Below are 14,400 nucleotides of genomic sequence, written 5' to 3'. Positions count from 1 at the left end.
AGAAATACATTTCAAATTATCACAGATTATTATAACAATAATACATGAAGACCTAATAGTTAATGAGGAGGAATATGAATTGTTACAGCAACTGTAGATTAAAAATGTATGTAATTTTTGCCTACTTCAGTTCTCTGCATAATGTAACCTTTAAAAATATTTCTTAATATGTACACTTTATTGGAGCAAATAAGTTATTGGAAAATGGTAAGAAAGTTCACAAAAACCTTGCTAACTCACATGTCCTTGACTGTAATGCCCTTGAAGATTTGGCAGAAGTCTGCATTCCTTAGAGCCTGATCATGCAAATACTTGGAGGAAAGAAGAATAGCTCCCAAAATAATTCTTTTCCAGTTAGTGGGGCAAATGTCGATCTCAGCATAAATTAAAAGTCTTTCTAAGTAAACCTGCAAAAGTAGAACACTGGTCTTTGGTTTTATTTCAGGGTTTAAGTGCTATAGTAAGAACTTAAACTTTCACCTGTTTTTGACATGCCTTTTACTCTTGGGTTCTATGGAGACTGCTTGGCCAGCCAAAGCCAGAGACCAAGTTACAGTTGCAGATGAGATACTTCTGTTGCCTACTTTGCCATGTGAATTTCCAGTCCAATTTTTGGTCACAGGAATGAATGGACATCTTAGCAAAGGACTTCCTGAAGAAATGTTACTGCCTTTCCACTTGTAAAGGGCCCAGTGTAGATACTCAAGTGCCTACCACGTGCACTGTTTCATACCTGGCTGGTAGTTATATGGTGATTTTACATAGTACTTGTATATGTAAATCCCTGGTAATACTGACCACATTTGTACCTTCTTTACATATTAACTAGTCCTTTTGTGGCACAAGCTGAAGATAAACCCTGGTCATCAAGACAGCCCCACAGTGGCTGCTGTGTGGTGCAGCAGGACAGGCAGTACAAACAGGTGTGCTTGAGGCAGGTCTTTACAACTGTCAAGTAATCCTGGACTTAGTGCCTTTGTGAGAAACACACATGCACACAAGGGGTAGCCCTTTTATATCCCCTAATCTTCACATCTCCATCATCATTTTATGAACTCCACCTCCGTCTTACACAACCTGTTCTGTTGGTTTCAGGTGGTAGCAGAGCTGCCAGTCTCTGTCTCCCTGGCTCTCCAGGTAGCTGGTGAAGTTTCATGAATTCCTCACATGTATTGCATGTCTATTCTACAAAGAACTGTGTAAAGTTAACAGCTAAAAACAGATTTTAGAGGCAAGCTGGGATTTGTTGTTATTTCAAAGGGTGCTTTATAGAAGAGTATGCATGCCATTTTACAAAAAGAAAAATGTCCAATTTTAAAGAGTATATTTACTGTCGGAGGTTATCAAATTGACAGCTCTGATTTGCTACTGCTCTTCAAACTCAACTGTATTTTAAGAAAACAAATGGTATTGAACATTATGCATTCTTAGTGAAAATTTCCACCAACCCTCCCCCCGCAAAACTCAGTGCTCTCAGATATCCTAAGAATGAACCTCCTTACAAAGTTCAACTGTCTACTTTATGGGATTAATTAGAGGCACTTATACAACATTGGCAATCTCTCAACTTCCCGTAACTTTACCGCAGACGTGGTATGTGCCAATACTCGTTCATTTATACCACTTGCCCTCCTGTGACAGTGGAATTGAGATTTCTCTTCTCACTGAAACTCTTCTAGCAGTGAAGTCCATCCCATCCCACTTCTGAAGAACACCTCCCACAATTACCTCTTTTTGAAGAACCCTCCCTGTCTGCCAGAGATTCTCCCCAATATGCGTTTACGTGCTTCCCACCCCCCAACCCCTAGAAAGCTTCCTCTCCTTTTGCTCACAGTGAATGCCGATGCTGCTTCTCATGTCTCATTCTCTCCTTAATCCACTGCGGTCTGCCTGGCACTGTCACTCTCCCGAAAGCACAATGCTAAGGTCATTAGTGCCTTTGCCCATACAAATCAGAGCTCTTTACCCAGTTCCACTCCCCAAGCATTCCCTAATGTCATAAAGGGCACACCATTGCCTAGGTGCTGGGCCAAAACCTTCAATTGAGTTAACCTGCTCCAATCTGTTAGCAATTCTTGTAATCAGACCACTTTCTATTTGTCACTTCTCACCTGTATCACTGGCTTCTCAGCCCCCACTCGGCCTCCCAGTTACTATCTATTCTCCCCAAAGCAGCCAGGAGAGCCTCTTTAATTAAGAGCACTTCACTATCCTACTAAATATCTGCCAAAAGTTTCCCATCAAACAAATGAAAATGTACCTTATTCCCATGACCTGGAAGCTACAAAGCCCTATGAGATAGGACATTGCTCTTCTATGCTCTCATGTCCTACATTCTTTCCCTCATTCCACACTCTGACCACACTGGCCATATCTCACTGTTCCTCGAATACACAAAACGTTCCTATCTCTGAATCCGGCACTTGTCCCCTTTGTCTATCACACCAGAGCTCATCTGTCTCAGTTCAGTCATGTCAGGGTTCAAATGTTATCTTTTAAAGAGGCTCTTCCTGATCATTCTATCTAGAGTTTCAAGCCCCTGTCATCACTTTATCACTTCACCCTGCTCTACCTTCTTGGTATTTACTACTACCTGAAATATTCATCTTTTTAACAAAACTCATTTAAAGAAATATGTATGTCTTCCTTATAAGAATATAAGCAAAAAGCTTTATTCAACCTCATTTCCCCTCTATCCTCAGCAATTAGATCTGTAAGGACTATCAGCACTGAAGGAAGAAGTCCCCAGAAATGGCTTAGAGTGGTGGCAAAACCAGGAGAAAATAATAAAAAAGAAGGCAAGATAGGTGAGGTCAAGAGAGTGTGGTCAAAATGCTGCAAGAAGTTGCTCATTCCATAAATAGCCACTGAATATCTAACTCTTTGTCACTATTCTCTCTTCTATACACTTTTCATTTATAGTCTTCCTCTGCACTGGAACAGCTAATCTTAATTTCCTACTGTAGCTCAGATTCATGCTAATTCCATATATTCAAACCATTACTAGAGACTGCCCCTCTGCTGTCTCACAGGTGCATCAAACTTAACTCGCCTACAAAGGACTCACCGTCTTCCACCCAGACACCCTCCTTCCTGTATTACCTAGCTCTTCCTATGAGAGCACCACTCCTGCCCCTCCCCAGCATGCGCTCAGCACTCCACGTGGCTGGAAGCTCCATGGAAAGGCCTGTGTCTGATCCTGTGCCCACTGAGGGTCTCTATTCAGCAGCACAGGCTGCCTCGCCAAAATGTTAACTGAAGGAGGAGGCACTGACCTAAGTACTCTTCCCTCCAGACCATGCAGGAGACTTTCCCCTTTAGGACAGCCCGAGGGAGGAGTGATACAATCCCCATTCCTTCTCACTAGAATGGACCACTCATTCCAACTGATAAAATCTTACCTTAGGAATTCTGTATGAATGATACAATGGTTCTTATACAGCTGTAGCTGAGCAGGCAACTAGCAAAGCCCTTTTAGATCCTACTGGCACTAGAATCCTGGGCAACGTCACAGGCAGGCACAAGAGGACAGCAAGGACGGATGAACACCCATCATCCAAGGAACAGAGAATTTAGGGCTCTAGTTCTCAACCAGGACACACATTACAACTGCCTGGGGAATCCAGCCTGCAACTCAGCTTAGACCTACACTGAACCTGTCACTGCCTGGGGCCCAGAGGGTCTGCTATTGCCCCCATCCCACGCCACAGCACGCCTTGTATGTGTGCCTGTGTGTGCATTGCATGCGCATGTGTCTCCTGAGGTGTGGAGGAAGAAACCGGGTATCTCTCCTGCTGCCTTTAAAAGCAACTGTGTTGTGATGAGAAAAGCAAGGACATGTTAAATCATGATTATTAAGCTCAAATGTGTGTATTTTACTTCCTTTGATAATTTTCCCTTAATAACGTTCTGATGATCATTTCAGGAACCTACTTTTACTAGTATTTGAAAAACAAGATCATACCCTGTGGACACGACAGAAAAGGTGCTTTCTGAAAGAACTATCTTACCAAAGTTGTGATTGCCCATTCAGCTGTTAGCTTTGTGGCACTGACAAAAGGGTGAATAAATCTGTAAATATTTTCAGAATCAGGATTATGATTAAAGTATTCCTCTGGAACTATTTCATGCTGAAAGGAGAAAAAATGCAAAGTAAGTATCCACTGAAGAAAAACACTGAAGTACTTTTATGATAGCTTGTGCCCACATGCCCCTGATATCATAGTCTGTTTGTGCCCACATGCCGCTTAAGATAATTTTAATTGGATAAGATAATTATGTCTTTTAGTCTTTTAAATATAAACAATGAGGCCTTAAAAACAACAGTGAGCCCTAGCCGGTTTGGCTCAGTGGATGAAGCATCGGCCTGCAGACTGAAGGGTCCCAGGTTCGATTCTGGTCAAGGGCACATGCCTGGGTTGCGGGCTCAATTCCCTGGCGGGGGGCGTGCAGAAAGCAGCTGATCAATGATTCTCTCTCATCATTAATGTTTCTATCTCTGTCTCCCTCTCCCTTTCTTTCTGAAATCAATATGTGTATTGATTTCAATACCAATAGTGATTCAATACCAACACTCATTAAAGATAAATACAGGCACACCCTCAGAAAATTGATACGTTCCTTTCCACCTTCCTTCTACAAAATTCTATCTAAACATAAACCATCTTTAGGTTCAAAGTCTTGCTGATCACCATGTCATACTTCTGCAATCAACTCTGAAAATGTATTTTCAGTTTCCTGTAATCATCAGGCTCTAAGGCCGTGCCGTGCTGTACAGTGGTCACCAGCCATATAGACCAGTGGTTCTCAACCTTCCTAATGCCGCGACCCTTTAATACAGTTCCTCATGTTGTGGAGACCCCTAATTTCATTGTTACAAATTGAACATAATTAAATCATAGTGATTAATCACAAAAACAATATGTAATTATATATGTGTTTTCCGATGGTCTTAGGCGACCCCTGTGAAAGGGTCGTTCGACCCCCAAAGGGGTCGCGACCCACAGGTTGAGAACCGCTGCTATAGAGCATCTGAAGAAGTGAATTTGAAATTCTTTTGTCATTCTAATTAACCCAAAGTTTAAATAGCTGTTTAATTTTCTTCATAGAGATCTTAAAATATCTGTTAGGTTTATTTACAAATATTCATATTGTTTGATGTTACTGAAAATTATCTTTTAAAAAGATACTTTTTTGGGAGGAGCATGTTGACTTACTTTAGCTTACTAGTTATACAAAGCTACAACTCAGTTCTTGCTGACATATTTCTTATATATTTGTTTTGTAAAATCATTAGATGCAACATGGGGTGGGGAAGAAAACTTAAAAGAAGATAATTTTGACTTCAAGCTGGAGGGAGTAATTTTCTTCTAGTGATTAATTTCAAAGCAAATTAGCATAAAATAAACACAATTGTAAGAGAGAGAAATATAACTTTAATACAACTGGCACTTACTGTAAATGGATGTAACCTTTCATCAAAAATGTCCTCAGATCTATTTGCATCTCTAAAAAATAAGAAAGTGATTTAAGAAACAAATCCAGGAATTGTTACTATCTTAGTAACACATCTCCTGGGAGTAGAGAGAGGGGTGGAGGGAGAAGCTTAACCTTCAACAAAGTCCTTCTATAAATTCTTCTCTTAGGCTCTGTAAGAATTTTCTCACCTCTTTTTACTCAGCACATCAGTTCTGTGAAATTTTTTCTATAATGACCAGCCAGAGTTGCCCTTATAAGCATTGACCTTCCCTAATAGGCAATGCTAGACAACCAAATCAATTGCCCACTCCTCTAAGCTCACGTCGGAAGACACAGGAACATTTTATAAAGCAGGAGGGGTGGGCAACCATTCATGTGAATATGAGATTCATTTTTTTCTGTTTTTTTCTCTTTTTACTTTCCTATATTATTATGTATTTCTTCTTGCCACTTTTAAGTAGACTGAGTTAAAAATTTGCCTTTTTATTTTAAAAGTGACCAGACCATTGATTTTAGAGAGGAAGGGAGAGAGAGACAGAGAGGAAGTAAGGAAGAGGAAGAAAGGGAGAGGAAGAAAGGAAGGAGAGGAAGAAAGGGAGAAGAAGAAAGGGAGAGGAGAGGGATAGGGAGGGAGAGAGGAAGGGGGAGGGGGAGGGAGAGGGAGAGGGAGAAACATTGGTTGGCTGTCTCCTGCAAGCATCCACCTGGGGATCTAACCTGCCACCTTTTGATGTATGGCCCTGACCAGCAATCAAACACTCCCGCCACTTTTTGGTGTATGGGATGATGCTCCCAACCAACTGAAGCCACGCAGGCCAGGGCAACCAGTCTTCTTCTTCTTCTTCTTTTTTTGGTGTTTAATTTTCCACACTAACATACTCTGCTCATTTAAACAGTGGTTCTCCAAGTGTGTTTTGCAGGCCTGTGGGTTCTCTTAGACCAGTGGTCGGCAAACTGCGGCTCGCGAGCCACTTGCGGCTCTTTGGCCCCTTGAATGTGGCTCTTCCTAAGCCTTAGGGGTACCCTAATTAAGTTAATAACAATGTACCTACCTATATAGTTTAAGTTTAAAAAATTTGGCTCTCAAAAGAAATTTCAATCGTTGTACTGTTGATATTTGGCTCTGTTGACTAATGAGTTTGCTGACCACTATCTTAGACCATTTCAGGAGACCCATGAGGCCAATCTATTTTTACAGAAATATTAAGGCATTGCCTGCATTTGCACTGACATTTGCAACCATTGTATAAAAGCAAAAGTCATGGTTTGTGAGAACGAATCAAGGCAGGGGGTACTACACTGGACTAGTAGTCATTTTATTTTTCACTGCCTCTTGTTGAAACACAAATTCTGCTTTACTTAAGAACATCTTTGATAAAGCAGTAACAATTAGTAATGGCTGATTCTTCTTTTCTATTCCGAATAAGGGGGAAGTATACATTAAGCACTTCTGCATACTGAAATGTGCTTGTTAGGTAAAAGCACTTGTGACTTAGTTGTGAGCTGAGCGAGCTACTTTTTTTCATTGAATAACATCTTTATTTGATAGTACAACTGTCATTCTCTCAAAACTGAACAGTGAGCATGTCACTTCAAGGAAAATAACTTGTGTTATTTGTTGCCAATGACACAATTCAAGCTATCAAGCTAAAAATCAATATTAGGGGGAAATTGTATCTTTTTTTGTGAGCTTGACAGCTTTTCAATATTTAGGCTTTTCTGGTAAAACTGGTGTTGATATGATGCTGACTAACAAAAGTGAGCTTTAATACTGTATAAAGAAATGTGAACCAATACTTTCCAAATAACCAATGAATAATATAAATTATATACAAGTAAAAAGATTCATTCAGTGTAAAAGATATATGAATGAGTATTAATTTAACAGAGACCTACTGCAAGTTTATAAATATGATTTAAAATCCCACTGTAACTACTTTAACAAACCAGCACTTGTGGACTTCTAGTACAGTATCAAAGAATATCCATAATTATCTGAAGACTTTAAAAACACACCCTTTTCTAGCTATAGAGCAACATGAGGCTGGGCCTTCACATTGTTTCTTCAAAACGAATTATTGAGATGATTGAAGTAATCACAGAGGATTGAAGACAGGGTGTACATGAGAATCAGCTGTTCTATTAAATCAGACATAAAGAGATTTGCAAAAATATATATAAGTGACAATTTCCACTCAACTTTTTGTTGTGGAAAATAATTATCTTTTATAAAGAGTTACGTTAATGCTATGGCTCCCTAGTGCAGTGATGGCGAACCTATGACACGCGTGTCAGAGGTGACACGCAAACTCATTTTTTTGGTTGATTTTTCTTTGTTAAATGGCATTTAAATATATAAAATAAATATCAAAAATATAAGTCTTTGTTTTACTATGGTTGCAAGTATCAAAAAATTTCTATATGTGACACGGCACCAGAGTTAAGTTAGGGTTTTTCAAAATGCTGACACGCCGAGCTCAAAAGGTTCGCCATCACTGCTCTAGTGGATGAATTTGTCTCCCGGGGAAACATACGGCCATGGCTGGAGGCATTTTTTGTTTTAGAATGTGGCCTGGGAAGAGTGTGCTATTGGCATCTAGTGAGGAGAGGCCAGGGATGCTGCTAAGCATCCTGTAACGCACAAGGCAGCCCCCTACAGCAAAGAATTATCCTGCTGAAAATTTCAACAGTGCTATACAAAAAGACATGTTTCAACATATAAGGGACTTATTCTAAAGTCTCAATTTTAATTTCTAATACAGTAAATATCAATATAGCCTACATAAACAAATATTCTTTGGGATCCTCAATAACTTAAGCATTAAGAGTCCTAAGAGAAAAACAAATGATTCCCTTCAATAATGTAATAAAAGCACTATATAGCTTACTCCAATAATGTCTATAGTTATTATCTAACACTAAACTTTATATCTTGTATGTTTATTAGCTAGAATAACAAGACAGGTTTAAAAACTCACCTGTTCTTTATGTGGTAATATATTGCTAATGCCAGGCTGAGAAAAAAAAATTGTAACAATTGATTTTATGTTAGGTCTGAAGACTCTTTGCTGTTGTTAATCCTCACCTGAGGATATTTTTCCATTAATTTTTAGAGAGAGTGGGAGGGAGGGGGAGAGACACAGAGAGAAAAACATCGATGTGAAAGAGACACATCGATTGGTTGCCTCCCGTACACCCCCAACAAGGGCAGGAGATTGAGCCTGCAACCCAAGTGAGTGCCCTTGACCGAAATCGAACCCAGGACCCTCAGTCCACAGATGAATGCTCTATCCACTGAGCCAAACTGGCTAGGGCTGAAGACATTTTTTAAATGTGGTGAGGGAAGACCTTCCCAATTGCCCAGTGGCCACAAAATCCTCATTCAGAACAGTAGAGCCTGGGCACTTTTCACCTTGTAATTCTTTGGCTTTTAGCAAAATTAAGAAAACCAAAATGCTAGAGAATATACTGTTAGAAGAGAATCATTGATCAACTGCCTCCTGTACTCCGCACATTGGCGATCAAGCCTGCAATCCAGGCATGTGACCTGACCGGGAATCGAACAAAGACCTCACTGAGCCATGTCAAATTGATTTTAAAATCACAGAATTAAAGCATAAACTGAAAGGAACCAATGAACTTTTGATGACATTTAATTCAACAACCCATTTTACAGAGAAGGTAACCAAGGCTTAAAACTGACTTGCTCAAGGTCCCACCAAGAGTGAGAAGCCGTTCTCCATCTACACTCTACCAGGCAGTGTAGTTCCCAGGCGTGGCTGTGCACTGGGATCATCATAGGAGCTTTAAAAACAGTCTTCTCCCACCTTGAGATAATCTGATTTAATCGGCATTGGGTACGACTTGGGATTGTTTTGAAAGCTTCTCAGGTGATTGTAATGTGCAGTTTGAGAACACATGAATTAGGGTTAAAATCAGAAGCACCCTGTATGCTTTGCTTCATAAAATATGCCTCCCATCCTTCCTCAGCTTATCAAAAGGCTTGTATGTTAGGGGAGAGGGAATGGAATACATCTGTTTAGAGACATTATTTTGAAAAAAGTTATTAAGTGATTCTAATAAGTCTCATGCACCCCATTGAGAACAATGCACTACTACCCCATAACATTTTTTCTAAACCATACCTAAAAGCCAATTAGCTCTATTAATTTTCTCAGTAAACCTTTATTTCATCAATAGTAAATGTACTGAATGATCGTTTTCAAATCTTGAGAACAAATTAAAACTTATTGTACTTCCAAATATTAGACTAATTTGGAGAACAAAATAGCATAACACCTACTTGTCTGAGCAAAGTTAATCTTTAAAACTACCTTTGAATTATATACTGCAACATCAGAACCCTTTGATTCAAAAGAAGCTATGGAATAGAGGCAGAGGGAAGTGGTTTTTTTTTTTACTCATGGATTTAGTGTCCTGGTTGAAAAAAAAAAAAGACTAAACGATTATGTGACAGCTGCCAAAGTTCAGGACTTTAGGTAGAGATGGGGCTCAATTTTTGCTAAGAAACAGTTTGATCTCGACTATTGTTATAAGTGAGAGAAGGAAGTTATAGTATTATGATTGTGAACCTGCTGTTTTTAAGTAAAGTAGAAGTAACTGATAAGTTAATTAGCAAAAAAGCTGGTACAATAGAAATAAAATTAAGTTTAATAAAATTAAAACAAATTATGTTCTTAGGACTGAAAAGTACAATTAGGAATGAGAACATTAATATTTTCAGGTAGCATTTCCCAAACTGTGTTCTGGAATATCAATACTCATACCCCAGGGAGACACTGATAATATTCCTTGAAGACCCCAATGAGATTCAGGAAGCCCTACATCCTAGTTTGGTTTTCTTTGGCTCTCAAATAAGCTTAAAAGTTTCATCTTAAGGTTTTTTAAAGTGCATCTCCAATTGTGGAGTATGTGATGCTCACAGAACTCAATGAATAGTTTTCATCATCATGAAGTTATGTTTGCTTAAGTATAAACCTGACTGTGGCTAAGTTTCCGAAACTTCACCTCTCTCATTTTTCTCTGCTGTGATTTTCTTATATATGGATTGATACAGTGTCTTGGATATATATATATATATATATATATATATATATATATATATATATATTTAGTTTTACATATATATATACACATACACACACATATATGTATATATACATATATATATTTAATACATCTATAAAATTAAAATCTCAGTTGAACACATTTTACCCACAAAGAAATTAGCTTGAAAAGTTGTTCCTTAAGACTGGTTTGATACATTTTTCCTGGAAGGAGAAGTGAATTTTAACATAGAAATAGTGCAGAAAAAAAAGTAAGCAGGGGAAAATCTGGCAGGAAAGAAACTGAATGTAAATGCAGATGCACTCTGGTGCCAGTAGGGGACAAGCCAGTCCTTCTTCCAAGAGTAGCTTCCAAAGTGGTACACATTGTTTTAAGCCTGTATCTCATAAAGAAATACTTTTTTTTCTAGAAATATTCAATAAAAAGCACCTCTCCTTTCATGGTGTTTAACAATGTCTCAACAACAGTAATGCATCAAGTAAATATGAAAACTTTTGGGGGGAATTTTGTATTTGCCAACGGCCTTTCCCTTCTTCCATCCGCTCTAAGATTAAAATGGAAACTGAAATCATAATTGACACCAGTTTCTTAACCCGATCACTGAGAAGGACAATCAGATGGAATTATATGTGGGTAGGATCCTTTTAGCAACAGGGTCTGTCACTGAGCCCTGGGCTACCTATTTGTACTCACCATTGCACGGTGATTCTAACATTAGGCTGGCAAATTGTGCTGTCATCTAAAAATATTGTCGAGCATGAGCTGTACTTTTCACTGCGGTGACCTGGAGATACCTGAATGGAAGGGGAATAGAAGGAAATATCACAGTAAGTTAAATCTATAAAAGTGTGTTTTTTTTTCCTTGGTTAAAATGTCAAACAATTAAGCATTACAACTATTCTCATACTCCATGACCTGTTTTAGTGCGATATCATGTGCAGCTCTATGGTAAACCCATTAGATGCTCTAACTTGCAACCATGAAATCTGAGGAAGGGGTCATAAAATGCTGCCCTTGATGTACCTATAATCCAACTTGGCAAACATCTATGATAAACCCCCTTTACAATAAGGCAAAACATTAAAAATAAGACTTCAGTGCTTTTTGTTTTCTTAAGAAATGAAAAGCAGCTCAGATTTTTATTTCTATTCTTTATTTTCTACATTAAAACATAATTCTTTAAATAATATTGAAAGGCCCTAACCGGTTTGGCTCAGTGGATAGAGTGTTGGTCTGAGGACTGAAGGGTCCCAGGTTTGATTCAGGTCAGTGGCATATACCTTGGTTGCAGGCACATCCCAGTAAGGGGTGTGCAGGAGGTAGCTGATCGATGTTTCTAATTCTCTATCCCTCTCCCTTCCTCTCTGTAAAAAAATCAATAAAATATATTTTAAAAAATAATAATATTGAAGGAAGAGCATTTCATTGAAGTAAATGAAAGCCAATAATAACTATTAGTTCAGGAGACAGTGTGACAAAACACATGTATTTGCGTCAGAGGTGTGTGTGCTGGGGCTGGCCTATGGTTAACAAGCTTGGGGGCCAGAATTCTCTCTGGGCCTGTTTCCTTATCTTAAGAGTTATCTTTTGAACATTCTCTCACATCCAACACACAGATAAAACAACTCTGAGAATTTAACCCTCACTTCATGTTTAATTAAGACTACCATTACATTACTCAAATGAGAACCTCAGAGAACACTTCACATTACGTTATTAATTCTATTCTCTAAGTTGCTTGACACTCATCAAGACTCTGCCTCATCATGCTGCTCCCTGACTACAAGGCCTTTCCTTCCTCCTTTTTCCAGCAAGTTAACGTCCCACTTCCCACCTATCTCCGGGATACATTTGCCAGCAGATTCTCCCTTTCTCTGCATTCACACACCCTAGACACCACTTGTTAAGTGGTCTCAGCTGCTTCCAGGGCATCTCCCTCATAAAAAGTGAACTTCTCTAGGGAAGGCAGGACTTGTACTCCTCTTCTACCTCCAGCGGCTGAGCACAGAATCTAGGGCAAATTAGGAGTTCAATAAGTGTTTGACTACTTAAAATCAATTACAACTGGAAGATAACTGATACAAATTAAAATTTATCTACTGTGCTATCAGAGAGATGACAGGAAATTTTTGAGAACCTCTAAAGCAGCGGTTCTCAACCTTGGCTGCACATTAGAATCACCTGGGAATCTCTTTAAAATCCCGATTTCGGGGCCTCATCCTCTGGAAATTCTGTTTCTTTGTTATGGGGTGGGGCCACAACATTAATAACAAAGAAATAGAATTTCTGGAGGATGAGGCCCAGAAATCAGGATTTTTAACAAGACTCCCAGGTGATTCTAATGTGCAGCCAAGGTTGAGAACCACTGCTCTAGAGAATTAACTTTAAAACACTTTAGAAGTATTCATTTATTTTAAAAGTATTTATTGATTTTCAAAGAGCCCAACAATATAACAATAACCAAATTTGGAAACAGCCCAAGCTATGTTAGGACAATCCTTTGAAAGTAAAACTAATCCCAGTCGCTGTAACTAGTTGGAAGTAACCGTAACATTCTTTAAGATCACAGAACACCAACTATTTTAATATGCCTGGTTTTGTTAGTGGCCAAACAGCACCAGATGTTAGATCTCAGTCCTTGAGATCAGCTGAGAAAGAATTTATAGCCAAGAACTCAAATTATGAGAGAAAATTTATGTAGAAAGTCACAGAGGTAGAAGAGAGCCAGCTGGTCTGCATGGATTCAGGACTCAAGTTACAGAGCAAAAGAAGGGCCCTTGGAGCTTCGGAGAGAGAAAGCAAGGATATACCTGCCTGAGGAAAGGAGAGGGGGAAAGGCACCGACTAGCTCTAGAGCAGCCATCGCCAACCTTTCAGACCTCACGAGCCACCAGTGGTCTGAGGACCACCAGTTGGCGACCACTGCAAGAGACAGAGAGAGACAGAGAGAGAGAGAGAGAGAGAGAGAGAGAGAGAGAGAGAGAGAGAGAGAGAGAGAGAGAGAGAGAGAGAGAGAGAGAGAGAGAGAGAGAGAGAGATTGAGATTCACTAGGTCCTTCATCTTAAGAGTTTTTGTCCAAATGTAGAAATTTTAGGAGAGGTCATAAGGGAGGATCTCAAGAGAATATTCATGAGCTTCCCAGGTGTCCCTTCAGGATCGTGGTCTCCACTTATTGTTCAGGGCAGGGCAGGGCAGGGTGATTGGCCATCACAGCTGGTCCTGAGGCAGCCATGGCGCTGCCCCACCTAGCCTTGCTGCTTTCCTGGGCCTGGAGCTGAAACACAATTGAGGCCTAAATGTTATCTCTAGTTTGACCAAAACTCTGTCTCTGTGGTCAACAGACTGAGGCTTTGTTCCTAAGATTATTTGATGCAGGTCAGAACCTCATTGTCCAGAGGGCTTAATGCTTAAGGGAGTGGTCATGCAAGGGCTTGCATGGGAGTCATATGAGGCTATTCTCTGGCTCCCTTGTTCCTCCTCTAAGGAGGTCAATATGCTGGGGGAGGAAAGTTCAGGGGAGGGTCTGAGCCACATGACCAGTGATATAAAAGGGCAGGATGTATAAACCGCATGACCACCCATTTGCTAGGGGAAGAAAGGTCACTCTGGTGGTGAGGTCCCATCCTACAATATTTAGTTTCCCAGTTTTGCCCACTGCTAGGCAGGTCAAATTTTCTGCCCTACTGACATATTTGGCCTATTGTTCCTACTCTGTTCATATCTTCTTAATTGCCTACTATAACAGTTATGTTGTATTTTAAAACAAATTCATATGAGCCTACCTTCCCCATCCTATATAATAAAAGCCAAATATGCTAAGTGTCTGGTCGACA

At 39.5% G+C, this 14,400-nt stretch overlaps 1 protein-coding gene across 1 annotated transcript in view; it reads right to left on the bottom strand.

Annotated features, from left to right (window-relative positions):
• LOC308524997 (cyclin-Y-like protein 1) overlaps positions 1 to 14,400 on the bottom strand; it is a gene marked incomplete at both ends in the record, with an annotated part of 44,196 nt that overhangs the window by 14,673 nt on the left and 15,123 nt on the right. Inside the window, 3 exons of the mRNA XM_081099669.1 lie at positions 241 to 407; positions 4,011 to 4,130; positions 8,013 to 8,131. Coding sequence (XP_080955795.1) covers positions 241 to 407; positions 4,011 to 4,130; positions 8,013 to 8,131 — 406 coding nt within the window. The remainder of the gene's footprint in view (positions 1 to 240; positions 408 to 4,010; positions 4,131 to 8,012; positions 8,132 to 14,400) is intronic.

The sequence above is a fragment of the Myotis nattereri genome (genome assembly GCF_964212035.1).
Source record: "Myotis nattereri genome assembly, chromosome: 1".
Taxonomy (NCBI): Eukaryota; Metazoa; Chordata; class Mammalia; order Chiroptera; family Vespertilionidae; genus Myotis; species Myotis nattereri.
The sequence above is the reverse complement of the archived record's forward strand: the minus strand, read 5'-3'. Positions and strand labels throughout refer to the sequence as shown.